This window comes from Malus domestica, chromosome 11 (genome assembly GCF_042453785.1).
Source record: "Malus domestica chromosome 11, GDT2T_hap1".
Classification (NCBI taxonomy): Eukaryota; Viridiplantae; Streptophyta; class Magnoliopsida; order Rosales; family Rosaceae; genus Malus; species Malus domestica.
The window spans coordinates 12,825,573-12,844,447 of NC_091671.1; the positions used below are offsets into that span (position 1 = coordinate 12,825,573).

The 18,875-nt window shown below is 38.5% G+C and overlaps 2 protein-coding genes across 12 annotated transcripts; one reads left to right on the forward strand and one right to left on the reverse strand.

Moving 5' to 3' along the window:
- Positions 1-817: 817 nt before the first annotated feature.
- Positions 818-14,004, reverse strand: LOC103447909 (ABC transporter G family member 28). Of its 11 annotated transcripts, none has more exons than XM_070808094.1 (14): positions 13,463-14,004; positions 13,144-13,220; positions 12,365-12,640; positions 12,078-12,141; positions 11,818-11,964; positions 11,679-11,713; positions 7,933-8,048; positions 6,846-7,768; positions 5,544-5,840; positions 4,476-4,967; positions 3,866-4,014; positions 1,591-1,880; positions 1,357-1,487; positions 818-1,265 (listed from the first exon to the last, which is right to left on the reverse strand). In XM_070808094.1, the coding sequence occupies exons 1-14, from the start codon at positions 13,696-13,698 to the stop codon at positions 1,109-1,111; spliced, it is 3,390 nt and encodes a 1,129-aa protein (XP_070664195.1). In that variant the 5' UTR covers positions 13,699-14,004; the 3' UTR covers positions 818-1,108. The 11 variants fall into 11 exon arrangements, 9 of the variants coding, with proteins under 9 accessions (XP_070664195.1, XP_008385350.3, XP_070664194.1 ...); XM_008387128.4 differs by having other exon boundaries at positions 7,975-8,048; positions 13,463-13,989; XM_070808093.1 differs by having other exon boundaries at positions 13,459-13,986.
- An 838-nt stretch (positions 14,005-14,842) lies between these two features.
- Positions 14,843-18,458, forward strand: LOC103447911 (ruBisCO large subunit-binding protein subunit alpha). The gene is made up of 8 exons (XM_008387133.4): positions 14,843-15,124; positions 15,594-15,774; positions 15,936-16,057; positions 16,168-16,375; positions 16,465-16,610; positions 16,711-17,017; positions 17,250-17,701; positions 17,987-18,458. Exons 1-8 carry the CDS (start codon positions 15,071-15,073, stop codon positions 18,272-18,274), a joined length of 1,758 nt encoding a protein of 585 aa, XP_008385355.1. The 5' UTR covers positions 14,843-15,070; the 3' UTR covers positions 18,275-18,458.
- Positions 18,459-18,875: the final 417 nt, after the last annotated feature.

Sequence of the window (18,875 nt, forward strand, 5' to 3'; positions counted from 1 at the left end):
AATAGATGTTTAAGTTGTCAAATTGTCAAATTGCAACCTCAATGGTCATATATTTTTAGGAACTTTAACGAAAAGCAACTGGTACTGTTCACTTTAACGAAAAACCACATTTTTACACTAAAAAGTCAATCCTAGTACTATTCACTTTACCCTTTATTTTGTCCTTATCATTAAAACTCAAAAGTTTCAAACTCTTTTCATTAGTTTTCCTTATATTTTTTCTTATTATCAAAATATGTTATTCAGATTTTCATAGTTTGACATGTAGTCACTCAGGTTTAATCAAATAATTGTCCTCGTAATGATAAGGTTATCGGAAGATAGTCCTTGTGATAAAAAAATATATTAAGATTTAAACCCTCATGATGTAGTCTATTTACAAATTTAGTCCAAAAACGATTTTTTCTGTTAATTGTCCGTTAAATGCAGAGGTAAATGAGGTAATAGATTCCCAAATTTCAAGACTTCCACGTCGCCGCAACCACCAGCACCATGTTAGCTGTCCACATTCTCCTCTTTCTATACATGGTGGTAAAGAGGGTCAATACCAAAAACAACCCGAACTTTCCTTCCCCCTCTTTAAAATGGACACCTCCAACAAACAAAAAGATTGTTCTCCAAATGCCGAGCTCAGACCTCAAGTCCTAAAGACCGTGGATTGTGGACCACGATCCCCAAGGCCGGAGCTCATATTCAAATTTTCAACCAACATATCGTTCCTCAATTTCATTCCTTGATTGCATTCCAATTCTAATTTCACCCCTTCAAACAAAACACAACTAAACAGTATCATACAAACATGCGTAGGCAACATAAATTTAAAAAACGCAGAACCCTGTGGATACAGATCATAAAGATACAAGTGATATTGCACATCAAATGCGTAACTACAAACCTTCGGAGGAAGAGCTACACTGAATATATAAAATGCCACTGCTATCGAAGCCTACAGACTGGAAGAACTACCTAAAGGATATGCCACACTTACTCTTATCTACAGGTTGCCTCTATTTTAGTTCTTCTGCACGACTTCTCGATATCTTTAAAGACTCCAAGGATTTCCAATTATGTACAGAGGGAATGAATCGAAAGGATCAGAATGATTTCTCTACTTCTTTTGCAAGAGTACCATTAAAAAGAATGCAATCCCTCGAGTAACAATACCAGTGATGATGAGGAAGATTAAACTGCGGTTCCAATGATTGAGATCATATCCATTTTTCATTAGTGAACCACATCGTGTGATTAGCCACACTCCAGAGTACCTAAAATTAAAAGAAAGAAAGCAAGAAGCTCTAATGTCTGCTCGAAGGATGATGCACAATGATTTTGTAGAAATAACAGGTTATTCCAAACCTTTTGGCATTTGATATGACAAAAGCTTCCAAAGCCCACTTAGTGTAGCACAAATTAGCTATTCTTGAAACGAGTTTGTTCTCGTTGTAGTTTGCTACTAGAGTCAAAATGACTGGAAGAAGTACTGACCACTGCACGACAAAACATATGGCTTAAAACCGGAAAAAGAAAACACATGCAGATACATGAATACATTTGATTAATAGATCCTCAACGTGAAAAAAACATTCTTACCAGTTGGGCTGGCCCAGGTTCCAGGTATATGGACAGTGCATAAGCTATACCGGTTACGCAGTAAACCAGACAAATCAAAACAATGTAATTATCTATGATGGATGATCTTGGATTGTTGAAGAAATAGAACATAGAAAGATACACTAGAGGCTTCATGATTGTATTGAAATGATCAACTGTGTCCTTTGAAAGAAAGTACGCCAAACTACTCATGCCAGAAGAGCTCTCCCTCCAGTAATGCAATTTATCCAGTCCAAATGTTCTTAAAGCAGCAATCTTGCACAGGAGAGCTGAAATGCAAACAAAATTAGGAGGGGTGAGAAGTAAAATATGTCTAGGTAAAAAGCTATGATTTCAGGACACGAGCATGAGTAGTGATTGGACATGAATGTGGGTGCCAACCACGTCAATTTCCAAAAATACATAACGCCATGCAAACAACTATAGGGTAATGTTCTTTTCACAAGCAATCCAGTGCTACAAGAATATTGCAGACTGTCAATTGAGAACATACATCCAAACAAGAATCCACTTGATCACTGATTCAGATCTATAGTTTAACTTCCTTCAAACAGTTTTCAGTTAACGTAAATAGAAATTTACCCTCATACACATTTGTTTGGTAAAAGCCCAGTAATTTTTTTCCTATCAGTCATTAACAACTACCCCACCTTCCATAGCCATAGGCTGAAAAGCACTCACCATGAGACCACTTGTTAATACAATGAAAATTAGAAAAGAATATGGGAAATAGACATAAAAAGGTTGGCAAAGAGAGAGTCAGGTTTCCAGTGAGTATGAGAGGCCAAACTGGTGAGTTACTGTTGACCCTAAAAATTACAAAGCCTACATGGCAATCAAGTCGAGTAACTGTTGAGCTAACTACATCCTTGTGAATGTGGGCGTGCCACCTTGTGACGGAGCTCGGTCGGGCAAGTAGAATAGATGTCATGGTGGTGTGGAGTGCATTGTTAACTTCTGCACTTAACTACGACTGAGGAAGGAACACCTATCGACCTAGGGTTCTAAAACCTAAAGACAAGGTTGCTAATTCATTGCAAAGATCAAGATTTTGCGTACCAAGTTCGGCTGCTTCAACTATATTCACAAGAATAAGTGCGCCGAATCGGTCTCAGACTGTAGGGGCAAAGACACTCAAAGGAAAGGAGTGTCTTTATAGTGAGCGTGGTTCGGCCGTCTAAATGCCGAACTATGAAGTGCACGAGAGTAATAGATCATAGAACACTTCAATTCACCGAGAAGCTAATGAAGTGACCTCTTTGGACGAAAAAATTAAGAACTCTTCTCTGGCCAAGACTTGGATAGATAACCAACCAACAAGAAACGGTGTTGTTTACTAGTCCAAACTGAAGATGCTCCTGAATCGCTTGATTCTACGGCCCCAATGTTGTTTAGTTATCCAAACTCAAGATGTCGCTAGTTGTCAACACAGTGCTGTTTACTTACCAAACTGAAGATGTGTTGATGAGAGGGTTAGGATAGTATTTTTCTCAAGGTTATGAGAAAGGTTTCGCAAAGAGCAAGGGTTTTTGCGTAGAGCATTTTGAATTGTTTGTTGAGTTGAAGGGGCTTTTCACATTGCAAAACCTCTTCTGTTTATAAGGGTGAACTTCGTGATAAATAGGTTTGCCAAGGTAGAAGCCTGAGAGGACTACGCCTACTCCGCATTTACTTAGGATACTCTCTCTTTATCCCTTAATCCCTTCTTTAGCCAAACTCAATTCGGTCCAGTCTCGGCCTCTTTCTCTTGAACCAGGGTTCTGAACCTAGTCCCTTTATGCACTTGATTCATCCTCATCTGATCAAGCATACGTTCGAATCTTATCAGAACCTATCATGATCCTTAGCAATTTTAATTCACTTAAGACACGACCAAGCCACGCCTCAACCACATCTCAGCCTGATCCTTTAAAAGTCCTACTCTTATAGGGAGTCGGTCGAATCAGCACTATTTTGGGCTGAGAGCCAACTCGCCTGAGGAATCATTACTGGCCGAGAGTCATGGCCTTTCAATTCGGGTTATCCTATCTCGGCCCAAACCTATATTTCAGGGTTCAGGCCCAAACAGTTCAGGTATGTTGCTCTATTTTACTCAAAAATTAATTTTTACTCAACAAACTACATACATGTAAATGGCATGGTCTAGTAACTTCTAATAAAGGCAAGTTTGATCATGAAAAAATCTGAGACCATAAAGTAAAATCACAGTTTAAGGAAGTGTGCATAATCAAGAAACAAAAAGTAGTTTACTTACACACTGATATGACTGTGTATGTATAACCAAGTGCACCAAAGGTTTCATCGCGCACTTTGGCAATTGTTCCTAAGCAGATTCCAGCTAGCAATAAAATCAGAAAATCTACAGCTTGTGTTCTAGCTTCTCGTAACCACTGCTTACAGGCCCTGTAAAATCCAGAAATACAAGAAGTCAAGTTGAACCATTCAAATCTATAATCTTAATGGAAGTTAGCAGTTGCAAATTTTGGGTAAAATAGACTCTGCTGGGGGTAACAGTCACACTCCAAGACAGTGGGCAAGCCTATGGATAATGGTTGATTGTCTAAGCCTTCACAGATAACCATGCTAATATCGTCTCAGCATCTTTATTCTTTTTCAGGTGTACTGGGAAAGTAAAAAATGATAAGTGCCATCCTTACTAGCATAATATGTATGTCCAACAGTGCAAAACATTATCCCCGCCCGCTCTTTTTCCACTTTACAGTTACAATCCCCAAGGTCTTAATGTTCCTTGCATAATAAAACTCAACAAATTTATACGACACTCATCATATTCATATGGTTAATATCTCATAGAGAAATAGGAATATTTTTTGCAACAAAATTACTAAAAATGGAATATCCACCTTCCGAGGAAATATTTATATTGCTGGAACACGCCAGGGTTAGTCCGCTCAGATAAGTCGTTTAATGTTATAAAATTATGTTTTAAAGCGTCCTTCTTCACCTCAACATGACACTTGACATCCTTCCAAAAGTCTCTAGCAAAGGACTGTCCCTCAGATACAGCATTTGGAGTACTTCCTCCATGAGCTGAATTGTCACCTGCAGATGCAACCATCCCATCAACACTCTGAAGCATATCCATAGGAACTGGGTACCCATTATGAAGCATCCATCTAACAGGTAGTTGCTTATAGGTCACCCCTGTGGTTGTATTTGGTTTTACTATGCCTTCCAAAATATCAATGAAATAGTCTGGAGGGTTGACACGCTCAGGGACAGTAATCCCAAGACTACCAAAGTACTCTTCAATTTTCTTCACTGGTCCATGATACACTGTAAGTCCCCCTTTAGCCAGAAGGATCAAATCATCAAACATCTTGAACAAGGTATAGCTGAAGCACCCAAAATAGACAATTAGGAAAACGAACTACTTAAAAATGACTTCCAACGAATTTTAAATATTACTTTTCCTTCAAAGGTCCACAGAGTTTGGTACCCCAATTCCCAAGACGTGTTTTATGTATGCTCATTGTTTTACAAAGATTTGTAGTAAATGTTATGGGTTTTCACTTTCCTTCTCTGAGGATTCAATCTCATCCTAAGCATTTAGGAGTACAAATTGTAGATTAAAAAAATTTAATATAAAAGTAAAAGCTAGCATACAAATAAAGTGTGTCCCGCAACCTTTAGCCAATTGTCTTTTCTACCTACCAAAGAAATAACCTTGAAAAGAAATCAAATTTTAATAAAATGATTTCCGAATCAATATCTATCTGAGTGTGATACAAAATGTAGGGACACATTGTGAATTGTTCATGTGAAAGAGAGGCTTTGTGTTCTAGGATATATCTGAAGTATTTAGAATGCTCTGAAGGATTTAAAAGCCCACAAAGAAAAACCATGCAAATGTTAAAATAAACAAGTTACCTCACAATGTGCATTCTTGTACTTACGAAAAGTTAAATTACCTAGGTTGGTGGACAACCATGCAAATGTTAACTCCTTCAAGAGCCTCACGTCGAAGAGCTTTCAGTAATAAAATAGAAGACGAACTATCCAAACCAGATGTGGGTTCATCTAAAATTAGAAGTGATGGTTCCATGACCATTTCCAGCCCAACATTTACTCGCTTTCTTTGACCTCCAGAGATTCCTCGCTTCTCCACCGTTCCAACCAGGGAATCCCGCACAGCCTGCAGACCCAAAGATTCAATAACCCTTTCAACGACTAAGACCTTCTCTGGTTTAGGCAGTTCAGCAGAAAGTCTACAATAACCAAAAATCCAGAAGAAAAGGATAGTAGAAGAACTAATGTCAGTACCAGTAAAAGAATGTGATCAAGGAGGTAAGAAAAGAAACAAAATTACGACAGAAAAGAGCAGAACAGTCCAAAACCGATCACAGTGTCATTGATATTGCCTATTAAGTGGCTCTACAAGCCTAAGTTCTATAGAATTGTGATCATATTTCGAATATGCAGAAAGATTGCATGAATCAACAGAGATGCAGGTTTCACAAATTTTATGAGAAATGCAGGCTCTGAAATTCAGAAAATACAGACTATCCAGAGACCAGGGAAAGCAGAAGAACAATGTCAAGTAAGAACATTTCTTGGTTGATTCCAAAAATAGCAGACATGGTACATACACGAAATTCAAACAAGAAATGAAAAATATGTATAAAAAATAACATTTAGAAGCTTAAAAGCTTTACTGTTTCATTTTTAGAATCCACATCTTTCGAGCTAGTAGTTGACTCAACATCAATATTTGGTAGGACGTGAACGTGTATTCACAAATTCACAGAACAATTATGAATCATATAAATGTCACTTTCTTTTTTGACGGACCACTCCTAGAACACCAAGTGCGACTTCCAAGATTATTAGAGTTCTATTATCTCGTAAAGCAAATGGACCTAAAGAAAGGAATCAAGAATTTGTTACTTCCAGAGATTGAAGTCATGAATCTTAGGGCTTAATGAAGTAATTAAAAACCAAACCAAACCACTAGATTCCAACACATGTACATGCTAGTCAGTAATATATTTTCACAAGAACATTTTGGAAGCATTGCACTTTAAATGTCAATGTTAGAAAACCACCCTGCATCATCAGATTAACAAATAAGAGGTGACAAGGAATGGGACATTCCAAACCCAAAGACCTCTTGCAACCAATTAGAAAACCATCGGACCCAAAGTTTAAGCTGTTAGAGAATGAGCCAACCACGTATACAAAACTACCAGCAACTATGCAAAGTAGTTGCATACCTGCATCTTGCACTAAACCAGAGATTCTCTTCAACTGTCAAATTTCCATGCACAATATCATCTTGTGGCACAAAGCCAATGATTTTCTTGTAACAGTGGATAGCTTCCATCTTTCCATTTACAAGTATCATACCACTCACTGTGCACCCCCTCACTTTTCCAACCAAGGCAGAAAGAAATGTTGTTTTTCCAGCCCCAGATGGACCCATGACAGCTGAAACCCGGCCAGGCGATATTTTCCCAGTCACACACCTCAATAGATGTTTGTTTTTCCCTTTCAACGTGAGAGTTAGATCTTTAAAAACAACCTCAATTGGAGGTCTCTTCCTGTTTTCAAGAACACCAGCCATTTGTATGACCCCGGAGAAGGTTAAGTTCGCATTCTGCTCCTGTAATGCCTTTTCCTTCTCAATTTGACCATATGCATACTTGAAAATTTGACTCTGAGTATGCAACTGCTTACCTTTCGGTGCTTTTGGTGCTTCCTTTTTAATGTTTTTATCTCCTATTTCTAGATTGAAGCCTTCATGACTATTTGGGTCTTCCTCGATTGCATTTATCATTTGTGTGAGGTTTCTTTTTTCCTTTTCCTTTCCTTTAGATGTTCCAGCTGATTGCTCACCTATCCCGGTTGGCATAGATGGCAAGGCAGCATCTGATCCAGGTTTAGCCTGTCCGAATCCTTTCAGCGGGTCTGACTTGGTGGATTTTCTGCGAGAAAATGTACGTGAAAACTGTGTTGACAGTCCAACTGCATGCTTCTTAGCAATGTCTTTCGCAGATTTCCATTTTTCACGCGCTTGTGCATTTTCTCTTACACTTTCAACTGCTCTTTCCCTGGATTTTGCTTGTCTTTTTTCTCGGGTGGCGAGAACTTGGTCAGAAAAATTATATAGAACGAGAAAGATGAAAATTAATCCTGCCTGCATTCACAGTGAAGGTTCATCAGTACAGATGTTCTCAAAAACATTGTGAAAAACATATGAGACAAGCTGTTAACTCTTTGGAAAATATTGTGTTTGACACATATTATAGAAGGGCGCTAAGAATGTAAGTACTCCATGAATAGGTCATTCCACAAGCTTACATTTGCCATTTTAATTTTAAAGGAGTGAGTAAGACCACTCACAAAAATCATGATACCATATGCAGTTATATTTTGATTTTCTGAATGCGACTTACAAGTCGCCATCCGGAAACAATCTGCAAGTTAAACAACAATGGATATTATCACTAGATTCAAAAGGATGGATAAACAACTAGACTCGAAGCACAAAAGCAAAAGACTATTGTAGAAAAAAAAAAAAAAAAAAAAGCGTTATCTGGCATCTAACAGGATGTTAATTGAAGCAAAGAAAATCATATACTATTAACCTACAAAAACGTCTCCAGTTACACGTAAATTTTCTTGTGAAGGTTCAGAATACTACTCCAAACTGGCATTGTGTTAACTCTAACAAAATCAGGCAAACCAAGCAGTTGTATCCAGGTAATAACTATACCGAGAGAGGTGAAACCAAAATTATGCAGCTTGCCAAACTTGCCTATCTGAGAGTAGTTTGAAAATCCACTAGTGATCAAACAATTACAAGGATTTTCATACCTTACAACCCACGTCCGTATGTTCCCAAGCTCAACTTTCTTGGACTCCACTCCCCATACAATTTTTCACTCAAATTCCTCAAACATTCCCTTCTCGTGTCATCTCACACCCTTCCAACCCTTGGTTCTTGTACTTTGTGGAGCAACCACTCTACCCTAGTGCTGACCCTCTTTTTGACAGACATAATTGGTATCTCTGACAACAACTCGGAAGATCAAGTTTTTGAGGATTAGGTCCAATATAATCACCTTGTCAAAATTATCACCATTAACTAGTGCCCCCACTGAAAACTCCTTTTAAAATTTCCCACATAAATTGTAAAATTGTGGATACTAATTTTCATAAAGATCTTTATTCATTAGAGAAGAAGGAACCAAAGCGAAAATGGACCGAACCGAAACCCTAAAATTCGGTGCGGGAATCAGTATGAAATGTTGATTTGTTCGGTAATACTGTACCGAACCAAAGATACATAATATAATTTTAATTTTAAATACTGTACCGAATCCAAATCAACCCCTCTCTCGACCTCACCTCACTCTGCTCTTGAGTCTCGACTCCTCTGCCCTTTCATCTCTGATTCTCTCGATCTCTCTCCTCCTCTCTATTCTCCGTCTTTGAATTTAGCCACACCACACCACAGTGACCAATGACCACACTGACTCTCTCTCTCTCTCTCCAGCTAGATACTTCTCTCAGTCTCTCGTTCGATTTTCTCTGCCCTGCACAAACCTGAAGGTAAGAAACTGCGACCTTCCTGAATCATTTCATTTCTCAACTTAGATTTGAATTCGAGATTACAGTTTCTGATTTGTATTAAATTTAGGGGTCGTGATTTCGAAATTAGGGATTGTCAACTTTGAACTGGAATTGGAATTGGATTCTGAAAGTGGGGACTAGGATTTCAAAATTAAGGATTGGAATTTGTATGTATGCAGATTACAGATTACAGACAGGAGGTTGGTTCTAAATTCTAATCTAATGTATCTGTGTGTGTAGTTCAATCAGGGCCCTTGAATTACAAGAATTGGAATCTTGATCTACTTAATTAGGAACAAGCAAGTCTGCATGGTTAGTGAATTGGAATTTGGAATTTGAATTGTGGTATTTTGAAATGGATTGGAATTGAGGTATTTTGAATTGGAATTTTTATTGGAATAGGTATCTAGTTTGAATTGGGATTTTTATTAGAATAGGTATCTAGTTTGAATTGGAATTGTAAATTAATTTGTTGCATTTGGATTTGGTTGCATGTAATTTGATTTTAAGTAGTTTGCTAGTATAGAGATAGTAATGATACTAATGAACATTATATTTAAGCAGTTTGCTAGTAGTTTGTTAGTAGTTTGGGAAGGGATAGAGGAAGGAAAGAAAAACCATTTGGTAAAATGGGAGGTAGTTATTAAAAGTAAGGAGGAAGGGGGTTTAGGTGTGGGGAATTTGAGGAAACGGAATGAAGCGTTACTAGCTAAGTGGTTGTGAAGATTCCCAAAGGAATCAAATTCTCTCTGGCAAAAGGTGATAAGAAGCAAGTACGGGTTGCAGGATAACGGGTGGGATGCAAATCCTTCGATGCGTGTTTCAAGTCGTAGCCTTTGGAAAGATATTTCGTCTGGTCTTCAATCGTTCCAAGAGTGCTACAAGTTTGAGGTGGGCAATGGGGAGAGGGTGAGGTTTTGGGAGGATGGTTAGTTGGAAGGTGGACCATTGAAAGAGCAATATCCTAGATTATTCTTGTTATCGAGAATGCACAACCTGAGCATTTCAAGTTTTGTGGATTCTTCTCTTCATTCTTTGAGCTGGAATTTTGACTTCAGAAGAAATTTGAATGAGTTGGAGATAGAAGAGGCAGCTAGGTTACTACAGAAGGTGGAAAATGTTCGTTTGATTCAATCAAGAGTGGATAACAGAAGGTGGAAACTAGACTTATCAGGACTGTTCACTTGCAAATCCTATAGCTCTTTTTTGAGCAACAATGGAACCGTGCAACATTTTCCCCCCTTTTCTCATATTTGGAAATCAAAAGCTCCTCTGAAGGTCAAAGTTCTTGTGTGGTTAGTGGCTACTGGGAAGGTCAACACTTGTGATCAAGTTCAAAGGCGAATGCCTTTTATTTGTATTTCTCCCCATTGGTGCAGTTCGTGTAAATCAGAGGAGGAGAGTGTTAATCATAAATTTCTCCATTGTTCTTACTCAATACAGTTGTGGTGGAAATTGGTTCAGGAAGTCAGAGTTAGTTGGGTCACTCCAAAGGGTTGTTTCGAGCTTCTAAGCACCAGTTTTGAGGCTTTAGGAAAGGGGAGGAAAGCTAAAGCTTTGTGGGGTTGTTTGCTGTTGGCAGTTTTCTGGAACATTTGGTTGGAGCGTAACAGAAGAGTTTTTGAGGATTATAATGGAGTGGGGGTAGAAGAATTATGAGGTAGAGTAAGATACTGGGCAGCCCTCTGGGCATCAGTTTCGAATGAGTTCAAGGATTATTCTCTTTCTCATATAGTGTGGGATACGTTAGCAGCCGTAAAATGCTTTTGGTTGAGGTTATGTTGTAATCAGATCTATTTGAGAGGTCTTAGCTAGCTTTGCTACATGGTGGATTTCTTATCCACTATTTTGTAATTCTTGTTTTTATTTTAATAAAGTGTTATCGTTTCTTCTCAAAAATATTGTGTGAAGAATTGTGTATGTGCCAAAGGCCCATTACCGATCCCGAACCAAAAAACCGAAATAATTTCAGTATACCGAACTTTGGGAAAACCAAAACTTTGGTTTGGTTTAGGTATTCAAAATCCTGTCTCGAAAATTTTCAGTTCAGTTTTCTGTTTAGTATCCTGAACCGAACCAGCCCTAGAAATATTTGCTCCAACATGAGTTTCATTTGATTTTAGATGCATTTTTTTCTACCATTTTCTAAGATTTGAATTTCAAATGCTAATATTAGAAATTATGTCTTCCTTCACAGATGAACAAGTTGCGCACCACCTACTATGGAATTGTTCCCTTCTTCCGTACCGTATAACCAGCCATTTTTTTCCTTCTCAAAAGGAGTAACTGGCAGTTATTCTTTCAAGATTCATGTGTCCTATAATTACTATCAAATTTAGGACCAAAATGCAGGTCGCTGTTGCTGAAATTTCCCCTTGCTAATTTAGTTTTTCCAATTTTTGGTAACTAATGAAACAAAATGAGATTTTGGTATTTGTGATTCTATTCCATGCATGAAAAGAGAAGCTTACCTTCCTCAGTTGTCGAACCTTGCCTGCAAAAGTGTCTGCAATGGGCAGAAAATGTCACGTAAGTATAAACAAAGTGAGCAACTGATGCATTCTCTATTTAGTGTAAGGACAAGTGCTAGAAGTTCTGGAATAATTATACCCACTACTGCAAGGGATTTTTCGGATGGTTGACGGACAATATGATCCACCGGTACAGAATACCTCTCTACTACTAACGACATCAGCCCACTGAGCTGCTCCTCCACAAGTATGGTTTTGCTTCCCAGGAGGTAGATGATAGCTGTATCTGTGGAATATTTCTGCCGATAAATATTAATGTATGCTAAGCCTAAGGAAAATCAAAAAGTAGAAAGAATTCAGAAGTGAAAAACAAAAGTTACAAAAAGAATATGAACTTACGGCTCACATATCCCAGATCCATTATTGAGTTTTGCAAGTGGGCAGTAAGCACCCTTTGGGCAAGCTTCATTGATACAGATGAGAAATGTTAATAACAAAAATTAAGTCAGGAACACTCAACAATGTTTCAGGCCTAACATGAACATAGATAAAATTCAATGGAAGAAGGTAGATAACACATACGAACGAACAAAGATGTCAAGAATTGCATTAGCAAGTATTAAACACTAGTTATTTTGAAAACGAAGTCATTTAACAGGGTCATTTAACAGGTTTGAAATACTCACGGAGCATGCAAGTAAGACCTCGAGGGCAGAAGAAACCCTCACAACAAGGTTGACACTCGACGGTTCTGGCAGGCACATACGTTCGATTTTTCAGTTCAACTTGCTCAGCAGAAGCACAAGCCCACCCAGGCTCACATCCAGAAATCCATGCTGACAGATTACAGTTCTTGTTCGGTTTTAAGTATGTGGTCTTCTTGGTTTGCAATATACCACCAGCGTAGATCTGCATTTCTGCGGCTGTGCACAATCGACCCAAAATCTCCCCAATCGTTCCACCTACAAACATCATCAGAAATGATAAATGAAACTGACTGAATCGGTTATATAATTATCAAGAGAGAGGAGATTGCATAACAATGTGTCAATGTCAGTATGATTTACACAGCACAATTTATGTTTAATACCAAGTTATTGTTTCCCACGGAAGTAAAAATCTGAGTACAAATCTAATTGATCTTCTTTTCAACTAGAATGAAAAACTGTCTAGTATTTATCATTAATATGGTACTATTTCCACTGCTTTTCGCACCGAACCTGTCCTTAAAGTTTTGCAAGAAAACAGAAAAACCATATCCCCATTGCCTCCTAAACTCTATATCTAAGTTCACTCTGGCGAACTCAGACTTTGTTCTGCAATTACAAAATGGAATTTCATTCAAGTTGCGTGCTTTCTCTATCCCACTGCTGCGGAAATTTCATTCAAGTCTTCTCACCCTACCATTCGTAACATTTATTACAACGAAATTGAAGACATTGGTAATAACTAAGGCTGTATGTACCTGCCATTTTTTTAGCACAGTTGGTAATGAAGCTTGAATCTTGTGAGAAATTGAAAGCCCCATTCAAATCCTCGTCTCTGGAGTACAAACGAAAGTAAATTTTCACTACACCAAATCAAAATAATAAAAAAATAACGCATGTGGTGGATTGCCCTGGTTGAAGAGTTCCCGCTGCAACCGGGTTCAAACCCTCCCATCCCCATTGTATAGCTTAGAATAGTAATACTGCTTGTAATTTATAAATTAAAAAAAAATAAAAAAATAAAAAATAAAGAATAAAAAGAGAAAAACACAGACAAAGTGATAGAAGCAAACCCACACGTCGATGATGCAGAAGCCAAACTTTTTGAGGAGTTCATCACGGAAGACATGGGTGAGATTGGAGTAGCGGCTCAAGACGAGCTCGGTGGCGAGGTCATACACTCTGCTGCCACCATCGCGGCCTTCGGAATCCTGCCCCGCCGCTCGGGGCAGAGGCGAGCTGAAGAAGCCGCTGGAGAAAACGAGCAAAGAGAAAACCCTAACAGAGAGAATTTGGAGATGCTCTCTGCTCATACCGACCCCCTTCACCCTCCAAACGGAGAAATCGACTGATGGATTGCAATGTAGAGGTCCAATTGGCGGTTGCGATCGGTTGAAGGTGGCGATTCGGGAAATGTACGGTGGGGATAGGGAAGTTTGGTTAGAGGGAGAGGAGGATGAGTGGTGGGAGAAGAAAGTGAGAGGGGTGGTGGAGGATGGTGGGAAGCCATGGGGAAACAGAGAACCTGAGGAGCTTTGGGGGGTTTTGCTTGTTTGGCTGGGAGAAAGAGCTGGCGAGGGAAAAGGAAGGGAGAGAGAGAGGTCTGATTTGTTGGACTGTTTGGGGGTTTTAGTGGTATTCTAAATTTCTTATTCACTTTGTAAGTAAGGAGTTTGAGTTTGATTATCGACAAATGAATTCGAATTACATTATTACCAATACGAATCTACATTTTTTTTAAGATCATCTTCGACCATTGAGGATAAAGTCTAAAAATTTAAAAATTTGTTTTTCTTTTCCAACCCTCATGTCTTAAAATTTTAACCGAGATTATTAAATAATGAGTTTAGTCTTCTTTTTTTTTCAGTAACTTTTTTTTAAAAATAAAATTTATGTAGATTATTCTAATTTATTTTTATGAATATTTAAATTCCGATAAGTAATTAAAAACCATGCAAATACATAATTATTTATAAAGGTTTAAGTGAAATTTGATTTAAATAATTTTCTTACATTATTTTAGATGTCAGATTTAATTTTGGGCAGTCAAATATTTTTTTTACCATTAGATTTAATTCCATTTGATCACAGCTGTTAGATTGTAAGTAAAAAACAAAAAAATGATTGAAATATGACAGTTTGGTGACTCTAAAATAATTTAAATCAGGTTTAAATTCTAAGGGTAATCTAGTCTAAAGATATATTTTCTTCCAAAGATCATTTTAGTCCATTGGTAGGAGATGGTTTGAGAGGGTTTTAAAACATATATTTTAAGCTTTATCCCAAATTGAAAATGATCTTAAAATAAATAATATCGTTTGTTAAAAAATAAAAATAAAAATGTCGTCGTCTCAAGGCCCATGCCTCTATTTACATTTAACTACGAAGGGGAGATTTGAAGACAGGCCCAAAACATAAGCCCAATTAAAAATATAGAAAAAACCGAAAAGCATAACTCATGGCGCACGTTAGCAACGGGCCTCGAATCAAAAAGAGGCTTCAAGAAAGGGTGTTGTTTCTGGAAGTAGGAGAAAGTTCTGGAACGTCGTCGGTTCTGTCGCCCAACAATAATAACACTCAAAACGGCAGAAGAACCCTAGTAAAGTAAAAGCTGAGCGAGCCTCTTATCCACACTCACACTCTTCCTACTCCCACACGAAAGCTGCGACCCTTGAAGCTCCGACAATGGCGTCGGCCAACGCTCTTACTTCTGCTTCCGTCCTCTGCTCTCCCAAACAGGTACGTACTGGCTCCTTTGATTGCCTGCTATTGCGCAAGTGTTTGAAATTTTGCGTTTTTGGGTGCTTCGTATTTTGGTTACTCATCTTCTGTAAGCCAAACGTGGTTTAAGCTATGTGGGTTGGTTTGATTGTGTTTTTGGGTTGCATTTTGTGATAATTTGAGGTTTATTTGCTTTGATCTGCCTGGGTTTTGTTTGGTTGGTTCAATTTTCACAATTTCGTTGATGGTGTGAATTACTGGTAGCTTTATAGCTTGAATTAGTGGATAGTTTTGTGATTGGTAATTGGTTTTCGTTGGAAAGGATGGAAAATGCAGAGTTTAATAATCTGGGGTTTTTTTATTTCTGTGTTTATTGGTTGCTTGTTAATTGCATTTGAGGATTATTATGTCTATTCTGTTTCGGTTTTGTTCGCTTTGGTTAGTTTCGTAATTTCATTTCTATGGTGTGATTTGATGGTGTTAGCAGAGTTTGAGAAGGGGGGTGAATCAGCAGCAAAACAATAGGGTGAATTACAGGCAATCAAGGGGTCGCTTTGTTGTGAAGTCCTCTGCAAAAGAAATTGCTTTTGACCAGCATTCAAGGCGTGCGCTACAGGCCGGAATTGATAAGCTTGCGGACGCTGTTGGCCTTACTCTTGGTCCAAGGGGTATCTTCTTTCTTTATCTTGCATATTTTTTGGGTGTGCGTTGGTAACCAAAAAAAAAAAAAAAACAACCCGCTTTAATTTGTTTCAACAGTTTTTAGTATGGAGAGGTTTCTTTGAATGGGAGCTGTTCTTGATATTGATTTGCGTTTTGTATTTTGAAGGGAGGAATGTTGTATTGGATGAGTATGGTAGTCCTAAAGTTGTCAATGATGGAGTCACTATTGCTAGAGCTATTGAGTTACCTGATGCGATGGAAAATGCTGGTGCAGCCCTAATTAGAGAGGTTTGACAGTTATGTTTATAGTAATTTCCTTGAAGTAGTACTGTACTATCGCAAATTTCCCAATTTACATTTTAAGAATTGGTTTTCCATGTTTCAACCGTGGGATCTAGGTTGCTAGCAAGACCAATGACTCTGCTGGTGATGGAACAACAACTGCATCAATTCTTGCACGGGAGATAATCAAGCTAGGGCTCTTGAGTGTGACCTCTGGTGCAAATCCTGTTTCGATAAAGAAGGGTATTGAGAAAACGGTACAAGGGCTGGTGGAGGAGCTAGAGAATAAGTCTAGGCCTGTTAAGGGTCGTGATGACGTTAAAGGTACTGTGGCTTGATGAGTGTAGGGTTATTTTGTCAAGTAATTTACTGAAAGCCCCACATTCTTATATTGATCATTGTTTTTCTTACAGCTGTCGCAACTATTTCTGCTGGAAACGATGAGCAAATTGGGACAATGATTGCTGATGCTATTGACAAGGTTGGACCTGATGGTGTCCTGTCGATTGAGTCATCCTCCTCATTTGAGACTACCGTCGAGGTAGAAGAAGGAATGGAGGTGTGTTTTCTTTCTCTGGTTTTAGTGGCAGTTCAACTTTTCCTTCCTGTCCTGTATTTTATGATTATCATCTCTTGATGTTTGTTGTCTTCGGTTACAGATTGACAGAGGATATATCTCCCCTCAATTTGTTACAAACCCTGAGAAATTGGTTGTTGAATTCGAGAATGCAAGAGTTTTGGTTACTGACCAGAAGATTTCAGCTATCAAGGACATAATTCCATTGTTGGAGAAGACCACTCAGTTGAGAGCCCCTCTGCTTATAATTGCTGAGGATGTCTCTGGGGAGGCTTTGGCGACTCTTGTTGTGAACAAGTTGAGGGGTATACTGAATGTTGCCGCTATCAAAGCTCCTGGTTTTGGTGAACGGAGAAAGGCTCTCCTCCAAGATATTGCCATTTTGACAGGTAACTATTTGGCTTAGTTTATCAGATTACATTTCAAGAACACGAGCCAAGTTTGATATCTCATGTTCGATTGGTTGTCTTGTATCTTCTTTAACTTCATATTTAATGGAACGTAATACTTGGTTAGTTTACATATGTTAGATATTATGATTATTATCTAGTGGTGTCAATAAATAGTGATCAAACTTTTCTTTGATATAGTACTCATTTGGCTTCTTCTGGATGTATTCAGGGGCTGAGTTTCAAGCCAGTGACCTGAGTCTACTGGTTGAGAACACCTCAGTTGAGCAGCTTGGTTTGGCCCGAAAGGTGACAATCTCAAAGGACTCCACTACCATTATTGCTGATGCAGCATCAAAAGATGAGTTGCAAGCCAGAATTGCACAGCTGAAGAAAGAGCTGTCTGAGACAGATTCTGTTTATGACTCGGAAAAACTGGCTGAGAGGATTGCCAAATTATCAGGTGGAGTTGCTGTTATAAAGGTCGGTGCTGCTACAGAAACTGAACTTGAGGACCGTAAGCTCCGTATTGAGGATGCCAAGAATGCTACTTTTGCTGCCATAGAGGAAGGGATTGTGCCTGGTGGTGGTGCTGCTTTGGTGCATCTCTCAGCATATGTTCCTGCCATCAAGGAAAAACTTATCGATGCAGATGAGCGGCTAGGTGCTGACATTGTCCAGAAGGTAACAATCATACCTCATTTCTATATTCTATGATAATTCTCTTTTCAAGACTACCGTGCACGTAATTTGGTATCCTCTGGCTAATTTGAAAATTTTCTGAATGTGCCGAACAGCAAGGGATGTGGTAAAAAGTGTTTTGCACAAATACATATCTTTCTATGTTATTTAAATCTGAAAATGGATCTTAGAGTGTCTAGGGTTGGGCCATGAGGATCTCTTAACGCCTTCTTTTTTCTTCTCATCGGAGTTATTTGACAAAGACCTCAACCTATGTGCTGCTTGCAGGCACTGGTAGCACCAGCAGCATTGATAGCTCAAAACGCAGGAATTGAAGGCGAAGTGGTGGTGGAGAAAATAAGGGATAGTGAATGGGAGGTTGGTTACAATGCAATGACAGACAAGTACGAGAACTTGGTGGATGCCGGTGTTATCGACCCAGCAAAGGTAACAAGATGTGCTTTGCAGAACGCAGCTTCGGTTGCCGGAATGGTCTTGACCACTCAGGCCATTGTGGTGGAAAAGGCCAAGCCCAAGTCGGCCGCAGCAGCTGCCCCACAAGGCATGACTGTGTAATATGTGGTATTTTTAGATTGTCATAATTTTGGTAGAGTGGATTCTGCGGTGAATTCGGGCCAAAGACGGTTGTTAAAACTTGTGTTATCACTAAGAATGTGCCCTCTTTGTGCGGATTGACAACAATGATTGTTTCTACATAAAAATGTGATAAAATTGAGAGCTCTCTCTCTCTTTGCTTTCACTAATTTTCTTTGAAACAAGTTAGTTTTATTTTACCCGGGTTAATAAATATGGCGAGTTGCGCATTGGTGTTGGAGTCCTTTGTGTTTAAGGCATGGTTGAAGAGTGGAATAAAGAGATTTAGAGCTCGTTTAGATGTGCTTTTAAAATGGTTAAAAGCGCTTTTAGAGAAAATATTTTTTGGTTTCAAAATCACTTAAAAGTGTTTTCTGCAAGAAGCACCAATTCTGTGCTTCTTCAAGGAAGTACTTTAAGTGCTTTTCCAAAATTTACTTGCATTTTTACTAAAGATTGGTTCCAAAAATATTTTCACCAAAAACGCTTTCAGTCATTTTAAAAGGATATCCAAACAAGCACTTACACTTCTTAAAACAAAGATCGACGATTTCAGGGAAATGTTTTCCGCACTCAAGATTGC